Genomic DNA, 15,230 nt, shown 5'->3' on the forward strand with positions numbered 1-15,230 from the left:
ACCAACTTTGAATGAGATCTTTTCAAGCATGTCTGAGTTATGGCTTTGGACATGGAAAATTCACAAACAAAATGGCTGCCAGGCGGCCATATTGGATCGTATCACAACAACAATGAATATGCACATGTATGTCATAGAGTACTGTCCTAATACCAACTTTGAATGAGATCTGTTCAAGCATGTCTGAGTTATGGCTTTGGACATAGGAAAATCGCAAAAAAAATGGCTGCCAGGCGGCTATATTGGATCGTATCACAATAACAATGAATATGCACATGTATGTCATAGAACACTGTCCTAATGCAACTTTGAATGAGATGTGTTCAAGCATGTCTGAGTTATGGCTTTGGACATGGAAAATTCGCAAACAAAATGGCTGCCAGGCAGCCATATTGGATCGTATCATGACAACAATGAATATGCACATATATGCCATAGAACACTGTCCTAATATCAACTTTGAATGAGATCTGTTCAAGCATGTTTGAGTTATGGCTTTAGACAGGGAAAATTTGCAAACAAAATGGCTGCTAGGCGACCATATTGGATCATATCATAAAACAAATTGACGTGCATATGTATGCCATTGTATGTTGCCCCTGTACCAAGTTTGAAAAAAATCGGTCCAGGCATCTCCAAGAAACGGCTGCGGACGGACGGACGGACGGACGGACGGACACACGGACAGACGGAACCCAATCCATAAGTCCCCGTCCCGGACTTCGTCCGGCGGGGACTAAAAAATGACTGGGATATGCACACAAGAAAAAGAAAAAATGAGGATTTTGAGGTTGGCTATAAATAATTCCAGTGTCTTACAGCTTTAACCCTGGAAAATTTTAATGATGAATGAAATAAACTAGGGATCTAAAATAATTTTGAGGCAATTTGAATTTCAATTTTCTAACAAATTTACCAAGTCAACAACATTCAACTTGTACTAGTTGTAGTAGATATATATAGGGAAGAAATGTATTAAACGCCATCTTAGTTTCCGTAAGGCGACAATCCCAAGTACCCGGAAGAGAGTCATTCTCAGCCATACGTTACAGTGGTAACACTCGTTCATGTTCGATTACCTTTCACAAAGAAAACACAACGAAATGGTTGAAGTGATCTTTTTTTTTATTTCTTTTCATCACAACAACAAAATCTGCGTGATCAAAAGTGTTGTAAACTAAACCAGAAAGAATTATCGGACTGGCTAAACTTCCCATGAACTGGAGTAAGGTCCAAGTCCAAGTAAGCCTTGATAGTACTATTAGTACGTGAGAAAATCGTCTCAAACTAGCGATACAACTTTCAAAATATAACGACATGTATTCATTTGTTAGAGTTATACAATTCAAGACGGGTTTTCACTCGAAAACAACAATTCTGTGAATAATGACACTCCGAACGCAGCGATTTCTCGGACGATGTTACCACTGTAACGTATGGCTGACAACGACTTGCTTCCGGGTTAGTCCCTCGTGCATCCGGGTACTTGGGATTGTCGCCGTACGGAAATTAAGATGGCGATTAATACATACATCGTCTGATATTTTAATTTACGGAGTCCGTACGGTTTCTACTCTCTGGGTGTGCTGTTTATATAGAGTGCAGACAATAGAAATATCACTATTGTCTATGTGTTGGTGGGTTGGTGCTGTGTGTGTGGAGGTGTTGGTTGTTATTGTGTGGGTGCGGACAAGTGGGTGTTGGCGGGTTGTTACATGTCAGGCTTTGATGTTCCGTTAGTTAACGGGTTTAGTTTAGGTGATAGATGCTCTATTGAAGTTGGACAAATAAAGTTTATTCTTGTGTTGGCATTTAGATATCAACTCAGTTCTTTTGTTTAGTGTGGAGTTTTTGTTTGCTTTAATGGTGGTTAGTATTTCAGTTAAACACAGGCAGGGAAAGTATTGTGTCATTTGTAATTTTAGGGGGCCAATATCGCAAGGCTGCAGCCTCAGCAGAACACTGACACACACACACACACACACACACACACACACACACACACACACACACACACATCCACACAGACAGATGCCAGGCGACGCCTATAGCTCTACTGAACCTTAGTTCAGTTGTGCTAAAAAGCAATTTTCTTTTTTGGGATTCTGTTTTGTTTCTAATTATAACATGTTAAAATTTGGCCACTATTGACATGTGCATTTTGACTTTCAAACTGACAATAAAAGAATGAAAAAAATGAATCATACCTGGTAAATTTCTCTCATCTGAATGAGTCTGTCTTCAAATTTATCCAATGACCAGAGTGTAGTAATACCTAGTTTTGTATTGTTCAATCTTATCTTGAACGTCATTTCATCATCATCTATCTCATCATGCCGACTAAACATCTTGAAATTATAAAAAAAAAATAGTTGTTATTTGACAATAACATAAAAGACATACTCCCACTCCCCTATCCTATAATATTTTTGTCACTTACCCCTCCCCTATCCTTAATATTTTGTCACTTATCCCCTCCCCTATCCCTTAATATTTTATGTCACATACCCCTCCCCTATTCACTTAATATGTTGTCATGTACCCTCCCCTATTAGTATTTTATTTGTGTGTGATTAATGGATGAAATAGTTTATTTATCTTTTAGTTTTGACCCAAAAGATTAAGGTTGCGGTGAACAAGTCTTCATAGGAGACACACACACACAGTCCCAAAAATACTTTACTTATGTGATGAAAGGGTGAAATAGATTTTCTTGGTACATTGTGAGGGTAATCTCATTTCAATTAAGCCAGTCATTTTTGAGAAAATGATGAAAGAGAGAGACAGAGACACACACACTCACCCATGATGGGGAGTCATGATGGGTGAATAGTTAGCATGGCTGGCTAGGAATCTGCAGGTTGCAGGTTCGAGCCCTGCCACTGTTGTTTTGTTTCTGAATGGCTGAAGTCTTTGTACTCCAGTCAACTCAGCTGTATAATTAGGGACCTGGTATAGATTTTCTAGGGATAACAATAACTCAACCCTCACAAACTCAATTACCTATGAAGCTACTGAGTCTGACTATCAAAAGTGAAGGGGCTTACTATTAAATAATAAACAAGCAGTCATCGGAGATGACTCGGCCCCACAATGGATGTTTACAGAGAATTGCCACCAGTCATGGTAGAGTGATGTATTAGATTGTATAAAATATAGTGGCAATGGCATTGTAGCACAACTGTATAATTGATTGAATATTTGCATACATTTTTTGAATGTTTATTTGTCTATTAATCCCTGCTATCTTTGCAATATAAGTGATCATTTGGCTGTTGCTAAGGGTGTGGTCTTGTTGCTAGGCACATTTACATACATTTCTTCAATGTTTGTTGACTTGTCTAAAAATCCCTGTTATCTTACTGTTTGGCTGTTGCTATGGGCATGGTCTTGGTTACTAGGGATATTTGTATACATTTTTACTCACTTGCCTACCTGATGTTATTTGACCAAAATACACTGCTGTTTGGTTGTTGCTATGGACATCGTCATTGTTGCTAGGGCCAAAATGTTTTACAGAAAATCTGCAGACTAACACTTCAGGTAACATCTCACAAAGTTTTAGTCTCATTGACAAAGTACTTTCTGAGATTTAAGTTTTGACCAAAATCCACATTGTTACACCTAATTTGCATATCAATCATGAGATAATTATATGCTTGATATTTCTTCATTTACACACCAACATATAGATCCCCATCATATTTCAGTTTGGAATTACAGACTTTGACCAAAAAAACCCAACATTTCTAGCCGTAATTTGCATATCATGATTGGAATCACCATGTCATGAACAGATCTAAATTAACATGCCCCGAAGAACATTTCCACCAAATTTCAGGCCAATCTGCCCAATAGTTTTGCAGTTTAAGTTTTTTGACCCAAAATGCACATATCTGTAGCATGAAAGAACCTGTTAATTCAGCTGTGCTAATAACTGTGTTTCCAGGCAACCTCAAACAGAGGTTAATCTTGGTGCCATTGACATTGAGATGTGACATAGCCCATAAAAGATTTAATGATTTTATTGCATCAATAAAGCAAGAACCTTTCATTTCTAGGCTGGGTCAAAGCATTTTCACATACCACAAATCATGTTTTGTGACCCAAAACGGACATTTCCTATGCGATCATTTTCATTTGAACAATTTCTCATCTACACACCCGAAGTAATGTTCCCACCAAATATCAAGGCAATCGGATATATTTGGTAGTTCACTGGTCTTGTCTTAAAACAGTTCATATATGACTGAATAATGGCTCATGACAAATCAAAATATAGCTCTAAGTTGGCTAAATTGTATCATATCCCAAAGCAAATTGCCGTGCATATGTAAGGCATAGTTCATTATCCATTTTAATACTAAATTTGAAAGAAATCAGTGAATGAATGTCCAAGAAAGGGCTCCCAATGGACAGACGGATGAGCCCATCTATAATAGTATAAGCCCCCGTCCTGGACTAACAAGTGACCTATTGGTCAGAATTGCTCTGCTGTTTTTTTTCTCTTTCTTTTTTCTTGTAACATATGTAGAAATGGTTCTGTTGTTCAGCTCTTCCACTATGCAATTTTGTTTTAGCAAAGTAACTAGAGTGGTTAGTGGTTTCATATGATGACTCACACACAAAACAGAACATATTTCAACCAGAAAGTTGGTAAAATATTGTACTTTCATAATATAGTCACCATTTTACAAAAATTCTATTTTTACCCCTAATTTAAAACTCATCAACTGTACATTACAATGTCAACCTACAGGCTACATGGAATCATAGACTGTCTATCAACTGTATGTTACAATGTTAACCTACAGGCTACATGGAATCATAGACTGTCTATCAACTGTACATTACAATGTTAACCTACAGGCTACATGGAATCATAGACTGTCTATCAACTGTACATTACAATGTTAACCTACAGGCTACATGGAATCACAGACTGTCTATGATTCAATACATGATCATGATCACGCCATATGATCAGAAATCCTGTCATTGTGACATTTTGATTCAAATTAAACAATTAAACAAGCGACCTATCAATCAGAATAGCGCCACTGTTTTTTGTGGGTTTTTTTCGTTGTTTTTTTTTTTTTTTTTTTTTGTAACGTGTAGAAGTGGTTCTGTTGTTCAGCTCTTCCACTATGCAGTTTTGTTTAAGTAAAGTATAGTAATGAAGTGTTTAGTGGTTTCATATGATGAAACTGTGGTCCCTTATTTACTATACACTATATTTAAAAAAAAATCATACAGCTTGATTCGAGAGCCTGTGGTCCATACTGTACATTAAACTTTCAAATAGTGTAGTGTAACAATTACTAGGGGTACAGTGATGCCTTGATACTCGTTACAATGTTACAATAATCATGTTAACAGACCTACTGTTACAATATTGCAATGCATGGGTATGTGATGTCGTTGATATGATGACCGGAGTATGGTAGTAATATCCATACATAGTATGAACGATCAAAAATATTGCATTTTTATATTATATTCACCATTTTATAAAAATTTCTATTTTTACGAAAATTACACAAAATCTCAGAAAAAGAATGACAGGGAAATGAACAAAAAAAGAGGATTTTTTAGCTTGGTTATAAATAATTCAAGTGTTTCACAGCTTCAACCCTGGAAAATTTTCATGATGAATGAATTGAACTAGGGATTAAAATAATTGGAATTTCAATTTCCTAACAAATTTAAACACTGTTTTTGGCCCAAAATGCCCAAAATAACAATTCTAGATATAAGAAGAGGGCCTTTTTCTGTCAATATACACCATCTATTAGCTGTGCAGTATAATAGAAATTTACATATTACATAATTATACATTTATACAAGCATTTGTGTTGACTCTGTGCTAGACCTCATTCTGATGTTTTTCATTTCCATGACAACCATCTTGCATACTTAAGGTGCAAGAATTTCATGGGATGATCTGAAAACAGGAAAAAATATGAACACCTAATAAAATAAGAAACAGGAAATGGGGAATTTGACACACAAAAAATATTTATATGTAATTTAAAATATAAATAACACTAAAGGCCTGTTCACAAGGCTCCCGCTACTTATTTGCCAACTCACCAAATGCGAATAAAAATTCTAGCTGGCTACAAAATTTGATTAAGTGACACTGTTCGCGATACATTTTTCACTGTCCTTATCTACATGAGATGACACTCTACAAATCAGACAACATGCCCTACAAATTATGAACGATCATGTCAGATCTGGTACATACGATCACCGCTGGCTGTTTCACCGTAACACTGTCAGATCAAACTTGACGTGAATGTTATGTACGTTCATTTGACGTTTGTTTTGAAAATAGTGCGGATCAACTATGTCACGCTTACTAAACTTATCCCTATCAACATTAGATCAACCAATTCATCGCAACCTTTCGACGAAAAGATATTTCTTTGTGAAACACCATTGATAAAGTGTAACCTTTGTCATGTTTTATTGCATCATTTTATTTTTTCTGGATATTGAAGTCGATACAGTTGTGCAAACCTCTGTTTGCAGACTAAGATTAACGGAGAAACCTCTGTTCTAACCCCTAAGTAGTTGTTTCATCCGACTGTTGCATGTATAAGATTTGAGTTGCAGGATTTGTCAGTCTAATTCAGACATATCCAGAAAAACAAATTAAAACTAAAGTTTGTCCTCATTGTTGTACGGTTTAATCTGACTAGACTTAGAAGTCACCTAAAACAATTTTTTTCTTCAAAAATTTTGAAGAAAAATGTCATTTACATAACAACATTTTGCACTATGAATAACTGAATATGTTCATGCCTTGTGTCTCAGTGTTTATGTATGGACACCATGTATTCCTGAACACAGTGATTTCTCAACTTTACCATTCAGGAATGTTACTGTACTGACAAACATAAAAAATACCGCCAATGGCATTGTAGCACAACTGTACTGATATTTTGTGAAAAAATTGCTGATTTTTCAAAAATCAGCAATTTAAAGCCTCCAAAAATTTATTTCTTGGCATATATATGGAAACATTATATCATTAGAAAGGAAATTTCCTAGGCTTTCCAAAAATATAATGGATAATATATAAAGTCCCTGCTTGCATGTATCATATGGAAGACAATGTGTTACCACTACCCTCAACCCTTCGGCACCATTTTGTGACAGGCATGTAATTTGAAATCGAGGCCAAACAGGTAGTGCATCCCAATATTTTCACTGTTAACATTTTGTTTCTCATTCAGTAGACTCCGATGAACAAAAAATACCTATGTTGGAGGTTTGGGGGGGGGGGGGGGGGGGTTGCACGGTAACCCCCTCTGGCCCACAGACTAAAATGACAAAGGCAAGATGGCAGCCTGATAAAACGAAGGTTTTATCAGGCTGCCAACGACACACAAAAAAGAAGTGTCAAAAAGCAATAGACACATAACACGAGAATAAAAAGGAGTGACTTAGCTGGGATCCTGAGATGTTCAGTGAAGTGTTCACCACTCAATAGTGGATAACTCGTGTAAACTTGGCACAAGAGGATAAAAAACTAGGCTTCATACAAAAATTTTGTTTGCCAAGGTGTACTGGGATTGGCTTGTCAGGGGTCATGTGATCACTAAGGGATGGCTCACAGGGTGCAGAGAGCACAAATTTATCTACTTGGCAATTCATAAAGGGAAACGGAGGGACACCCAAAAGTGAGCTAAAAGGTGGGTATTTGTCTGTACAGAATCTGTCTGAATGTAAATGGTTTATTGCTGTATGCCATATAAATTACTTTGACTATATATAGTTGACAGTAAATTTGGCATTAAAATGCTGGTTATTGCAGCTGTATTTTTAGTTGTCTGCTAGGTTTGTTCACAAAGGGATGTGCAGTGATCATGCGATACAACAAGCAAAAATACAGCTGTTGGTGAAAAATATGTCAGCATATCTGTAGGGCTCTCGACAAATCAGAATGCGAGATTGGTGACATGTGACTTATAATATAATTTCATTGTTATCATTAGACATCCCATTGCTTAAGGCTTACAGAAAGTAAAAAGTGGCCCTCATTGCAGCTAGTGCAACTTTATAGACTTACTGTGTGTTTCTTGAGGCTTTTACTGATGTTGTTAGCTTCCTGCAACCACATTGACAGACGGAGTAGATCTCTTCTGCTTGTTTTCTTCGCTGGTAAAGTGATAAAGAAAACATACAAACATTGAAATATATATAACACTCGAATTTGGTACAATTCGCTCCATATAGCAATCACCATTCACCATATATGTTGCGAATTATACCAAAATCTTGTGTATACCCACCTTCGGCGGGGGTTATTGCTTAACTATATGGTCATAAAACTGCCCAAAATATCCAGCCATTTGAGGTATGTAAGACCCCAAATACAGGAGAAGGGAGATCATAACTGAGACTCTCAAAACGAAGAAAATGACAAGTGAGACTGTGATTAAGACTGCTTTTGAGACTCTCATAATATGAAATAGTCTGTAATTGGAAGCAAACCTGAGATTGTCTTTGAGACAGATAAATGGTAGCCTCACAGCCTAGTATTTCGGCTTGTGTAGCCCAGACAACTTACGTGTAATTCAAACCTTGATCTGTTTAACTACACATACATATCTTGTTTCGTATTCTAAAGACATCACTGTTGAATCGTTGTTGTATGCAATGCATGAACTATGTTCCTAAATCTATCCTAATCCTCCTCTATAATAGTCTAATTCCCTCCCACCTTAGTTATTGTGTTAAAATCTGGGGAAACACTTATCCAACAGCCCTTGACCCACATTTCCGTCTGCAAAAGAAAATAGTTTGTCTCAGAACATTCTCTGACTATCATGCTCACTCTACATTGTACTCCTCTCTTTAACCAACTTAATATTCTTGACATCTATAAACTTTGTAAATTTCAGACTTGCATATTCATCTACGACCTAAACCATGATCGCTATACACACACTCTTGACCATTACATCACAGACCAGTTGTCCCATAGATATCCAACCAGAGGTACATCAGTGGTAACTTTCTGATCCCTACGGTTAACCTCTCAATTAGTCAACACAACTTCAAGTACGCATCTATTAAAACCTGGGACTCTGCCCATGATTGTAAGAACATTAAGCAATAGACATAGCTTTAAGTCAAACTTAAAATTGTATCTTCTGAAGGAATAACCTTTATCTTTTGTCTCTTTTCAATTTGCCACTGTAATTTTATTTCTGTATGTAAGAACTTAATATGCTTGTTACCTGTTCTTATTTTACTATTTTTGTAGCTTCCATGAGCTTCCATGTATTTATTTATTTTTGCCACCAACATATCTTTATCTCTTTATGTACATAAAATAATATTTTTTTTTGTTATTGTGAAAACACAGTTGCAGACATTTTTTGAATGTTTGTTCACTTGTCTATGAATCCCTGATGTTATATTTGCAATACACGTGATCATTTGGCTCTTGTGATGGGCGTGGTCTTGTTGCTAGGTATATTTGCATACATTTTTTGACTGTTTATTCATTGTCTATGAATCCCTGTTGTTATCTTTGCAATATATGTGATAAACAAGTCATTGAGAATGACATAGTCCCCGCTATAATTGGGTTTTAAGGAACTGGTAGTTTATGTTGTCATTTTCTTGATATCATATGTATGCCATAGTATGTTGCCCCTGTACCAAGTTTGACCCTATCTCGGACTTCGTCTGGTGGGGACTAAAAAGGATGTGTCCAAAATAAAGTTGACTTCTGTAGTACTCTCTCTCACTATACCACTGTAACAGCTGCTAAACATGACAATAGTATAACATGCAGTGATCTATTTTCCTTCTCGAACCGTCATCTTAGTTAAGGAGATCAGAATATAACCCATTTGCATTTACAATTTCATGGTGTTAGTAATTCATGAGAGTTAAGACCATTCCATTGAAAGTGTCACTAAAATAGACATTGCCATCCACTGTGTCCCTTTTTATTCATGCCTGTGTTATTAACATGGATGCTAATCTAGTTGCCTCCACAACCGGTAACCTAGCTATGGCCATGAACACTCCCGATCTCATACACTGCACACAAACTCTTGGAAAATTGAAAATAATGATACTGCTTCACCTAGTCTTTGGTATTGTTTGATATTGATAAGGGCTTCAAACTGCCAGAAAAAGTCCGGACTAGGGCCGCTTTAACTTTTGGTCCATCTAAAAGTACTGTGTGAACGCATTAAATCGGTCTAAGTCCGATTTTTTTAAGTCTGGACGAAACAGGTGGACTAAGTCTGGACTATAATATAAGCCGGACCGGATTTGTATGTGTGAACGCATTTCTTTCAGTCTTTTGTTTGTTAATTAATGCACGTAAACTAGGTGTCTTCATGTAAAATTTTCCCCAAGTAAAACTTTAAAAACTCATCTTGTTTTTAGAAGGACTACTACTATCATGATAATATTTCAACAGCCCCTGCTTTATTGCCATGTCAGGAAAGACAACAACTTGATGAAAGCTATTCAAATACAAAGAAACAAAGTTGCAAAACCAAATGGTGTTTTTATGTGGAGGGTTTTGTCTGTGGTCTGATCTAGTAGCAGTATAAACACACTCACATTTTGCTTTGGCGGGAGGGATTTGTAGAACATTAGTGCATGAGTTTATTGAATATCTAAGTTCACAAACCATCAACATATCACTGCTTTCGATGGGCTGGCTTTGGTGTATATTCAATAGTCAAAACAACAGTAGTATACATGGATATTTAATGATTTCCTTTCGTCATTGTATTGCCCCAAGAGCAATTGCTTACAGAAAATGACCATAAATAACTGGCGTCATGAACGAACAAAAAAAGTTGGTTCACATTCCTGTCACCAGTACACTGGTACCCATTCTACTGAGTTACATGTATAAATATAAATCACTCATTCTCTCTACAATTTAGAACATTGAACTTGTAGGATACAAAAAATCTTCAGAAAGTACGTGCGGACCATATTTTCACTATCGGCACATGGCTCACAATCACTGCATTTTTAAAAATTTACAGATAACAGATAACGGAGCAAAAGCAATCCTCACGACAGTAGTTTAGTAGTCCGATTATGAATTATGTAACTTTAAATAACACTTTCTTCAAATAGTTCCCTCTAAGGCTCTATGCTATAGTGATAGTAAGTCTTCAAATAGTTCCCTCTAAGGCTCTATGCTATAGTGACAGTAAGTCTTCAAATAGTTCCCTCTATAAGGCTCTATGCTATAGTGATAGTAAGTCTTCAAATAGTTCCCTCTATAAGGCTCTATGCTATAGTGATAGTAAGTCTTCAAATAGTTCCCTCTATAAGGCTCTATGCTATAGTGATAGTAAGTCTTCAAATAGTTCCCTCTAAGGCTCTATGCTATAGTGATAGTAAGTCTTCAAATAGTTCCCTCTATAAGGCTCTATGCTATAGTGACAGTAAGTCTTCAAATAGTTCCCTCTAAGGCTCTATGCTATAGTGATAGTAAGTCTTCAAATAGTTCCCTCTAAGGCTCTATGCTATAGTGATAGTAAGTCTTCAAATAGTTCCCTCTATAAGGCTCTATGCTATAGTGACAGTAAGTCTTCAAATAGTTCCCTCTAAGGCTCTATGCTATAGTGATAGTAAGTCTTTAAATAGTTCCCTCTAAGGCTCTATGCTATAGTGATAGTAAGTCTTCAAATAGTTCCCTCTATAAGGCTCTATGCTATAGTGATAGTAAGTCTTCAAATAGTTCCCTCTAAGGCTCTATGCTATAGTGATAGTAAGTCTTCAAATAGTTCCCTCTAAGGCTCTATGCTATAGTGATAGTAAGTCTTCAAATAGTTCCCTCTAAGGCTCTATGCTATAGTGATAGTAAGTCTTCAAATAGTTCCCTCTAAGGCTCTATGCTATAGTGATAGTAAGTCTTCAAATAGTTCCCTCTAAGGCTCTATGCTATAGTGATAGTAAGTCTTCAAATAGTTCCCTCTAAGGCTCTATGCTATAGTGATAGTAAGTCTTCAAATAGTTCCCTCTATAAGGCTCTATGCTATAGTGATAGTAAGTCTTCAAATAGTTCCCTCTAAGGCTCTATGCTATAGTGATAGTAAGTCTTCAAATAGTTCCCTCTAAGGCTCTATGCTATAGTGATAGTAAGTCTTCAAATAGTTCCCTCTATAAGGCTCTATGCTATAGTGACAGTAAGTCTTCAAATAGTTCCCTCTAAGGCTCTATGCTATAGTGATAGTAAGTCTTCAAATAGTTCCCTCTATAAGGCTCTATGCTATAGTGATAGTAAGTCTTCAAATAGTTCCCTCTAAGGCTCTATGCTATAGTGATAGTAAGTCTTCAAATAGTTCCCTCTAAGGCTCTATGCTATAGTGATAGTAAGTCTTCAAATAGTTCCCTCTAAGGCTCTATGCTATAGTGATAGTAAGTCTTCAAATAGTTCCCTCTAAGGCTCTATGCTATAGTGATAGTAAGTCTTCAAATAGTTCCCTCTATAAGGCTCTATGCTATAGTGATAGTAAGTCTTCAAATAGTTCCCTCTAAGGCTCTATGCTATAGTGATAGTAAGTCTTCAAATAGTTCCCTCTAAGGCTCTATGCTATAGTGATAGTAAGTCTTCAAATAGTTCCCTCTAAGGCTCTATGCTATAGTGACAGTAAGTCTTCAAATAGTTCCCTCTATAAGGCTCTATGCTATAGTGATAGTAAGTCTTCAAATAGTTCCCTCTAAGGCTCTATGCTATAGTGATAGTAAGTCTTCAAATAGTTCCCTCTATAAGGCTCTATGCTATAGTGATAGTAAGTCTTCAAATAGTTCCCTCTAAGGCTCTATGCTATAGTGATAGTAAGTCTTCAAATAGTTCCCTCTATAAGGCTCTATGCTATAGTGATAGTAAGTCTTCAAATAGTTCCCTCTAAGGCTCTATGCTATAGTGATAGTAAGTCTTCAAATAGTTCCCTCTAAGGCTCTATGCTATAGTGACAGTAAGTCTTCAAATAGTTCCCTCTAAGGCTCTATGCTACAGTGATAGTAAGTCTTTAAATAGTTCCCTCTAAGGCTCTATGCTATAGTGACAGTAAGTCTTCAAACATCCATAAATCCATGCAGACTTTGCTCCGTGTTAGATACATCCATATTTTACGTTACTTTCCGTGTTGCCAAATTTAGCTGATGATGTCATGTCAAATGCCACATGGTCTAAAAGCCTGAATCACCGTAAATAAATTTAAATATGCAATTATTTATCCATGACGTTTAGAATTTTGATTCGTTAATATAGTTACAACGACCCAGTGTGACCCCCACCATTGTCTATGCGCACTGTTTCACTGGCCACGTTTTTTTGTTTGATTTTCTTGATTCAATATACAAGTCCACCGTAATGTCTGGTTTGTTTGGCCATTAATTCCAAGTATTTTTACTATGATACACAAATATAGACCAGTTACTGAAAGTAGTAAACAAAATACTGTAACACCGACATTTCACGGATTTTAGGAACCGGGGTACTTGGGATTATTCTCAGGATTATTTTACGGTTCATGTTATGCGTTACCTAGCCAGTACTATATAGGAAGTAGTACACATGTATTTTATCCATGGACTCTGTTTATATCGAAGTAGAATGGGTTGAAACAGTTCTTATTTGAGCAGGAAAAATATTGTCCATATGTGTTACATGTAATACATAAAAAAACTCGTCAGCAACATAAATAATATAATCATTGTGTTGTAGTTGATCGAAGTCAGCCATTTAATATAGGGGAGCTGCAATAATTGTAGCATTTGTTGTGATTTAGATGTTTTTATTTCTTCTGTTTCTGTGCTTTTCTGCATATATTTGTTTCTACTTTTGCTGAATTTGAGGGATTGGGGTACCTCTGAACATTTCTTGGGTCTTGAAGGCTCCATAATATTAATGTCGGGGTTAGGAAATGTCTAATATTTTGACAGGTAAGGTCCATTGTTTCAATGGAATGTTACGTCTGGTCCATCGTCTCACAAAGCATGTGTGAAAGCAGACTAAACGACGAACCGTTAATACTGATAATCTTTAATCACTTAGAGATCAGGGCCAACTCGCACTGTTGAATTTAGGTACCCTAAATATCTCAATGTGAAGCTGTTGAAATTAATATGTGTACACTAGGAATTAGATTTACTGATAGTAGATAAGGCAATGTTTATGGGGCGGAGTAGCCACTTATGCGAGAACCTGGGATTGAAAGCCGGGGCTTTAAAGTAAGATTTATCGCTATGAGCCCCACTGACCCTTTGATACTAATTATCACTTTCTCTCCATTGCTAATTTGCATATGAATACCTTAGAATCCCACAGCTTTCTTTACTTTCACAGTTGATCTGACAACTATCATACAACAAGGTGAAAAAATAAGGCAAATGTTTCTTTCAGTGCGAAATAAAATATTTTATTCAAATGCATATCTTTTCTTGTCATTTTCTTTACAATAATTCATCTTCAATATACATTTATGCACAGATTAAGTTATCCATTTACTGCTGTGCATCGCGTCCCCACTGATCTTGTTTGAATTCCGCGTAGTTGTTTGTTTCCCGTACTAACAAATCCACAAAGTCGTCATTGAAAAAGAGTTCAAACAAAATCAACCGGTTGGCCAAAAAATTCAACAGTGCGAGTTGGCCCTGAAAGTTCATCATCAAAGTCTGGAATTTGAATTTCTTTGACTTCATTGGTCCACTGTAGTTCAGTTGCTACCGGTGTGTCATAGTTGTCATTATCCGCGACATCGCGATCAAAGTGCCCAGGTCGCCTGCTAGTAGACAGATGAGTTCACTCGGAACAATGTCACTGCCGTCGTCGCGGCTGCTCCCTTCCAAATCTGTGAACCTATTTGTATAACAGCAATGGAAATGGCGATGCAATATACAGGCTTGCCCGCGAAAATGATTTCCCGCTCAAAGTACACCTCATCTGATTGGTTCATTGATACTTTTTTAGGTTGCCAAGCAACTTAATGTAATCGTCATCAAAAAAAGTGCACAAATAAAATTATGGGTATAGTGTGATCAACTGTTTTAATGACGTATTACATACGAGGCCATTTGAATCCTAAACGGGATTTCAATCGTTGAGGGCGCTAGACCGTCTCAGGCCGATACGGGATCTCACTGGGTGGGAAATGGAGGCCGTTTCATTCCGAATTGAGTGTCAAAGGGTTTTAACAAAGCTGCATTGTAGCTTGGTGTAT

At 36.7% G+C, this 15,230-nt stretch overlaps 1 protein-coding gene across 1 annotated transcript in view; it reads right to left on the reverse strand.

The window, feature by feature from the left end:
* The window catches only part of LOC144440766 (kinesin-like protein KIF14), a 152,694-nt gene that overhangs the window by 43,177 nt on the left and 94,287 nt on the right, over positions 1-15,230 (reverse strand). The window contains 2 exon segments of the mRNA XM_078130145.1: positions 2,208-2,348; positions 8,081-8,169. Of these exon segments, the coding sequence (XP_077986271.1) occupies positions 2,208-2,348; positions 8,081-8,169 (230 nt within the window).

Source organism: Glandiceps talaboti, chromosome 10 (genome assembly GCF_964340395.1).
Source record: "Glandiceps talaboti chromosome 10, keGlaTala1.1, whole genome shotgun sequence".
Classification (NCBI taxonomy): Eukaryota; Metazoa; Hemichordata; class Enteropneusta; family Spengelidae; genus Glandiceps; species Glandiceps talaboti.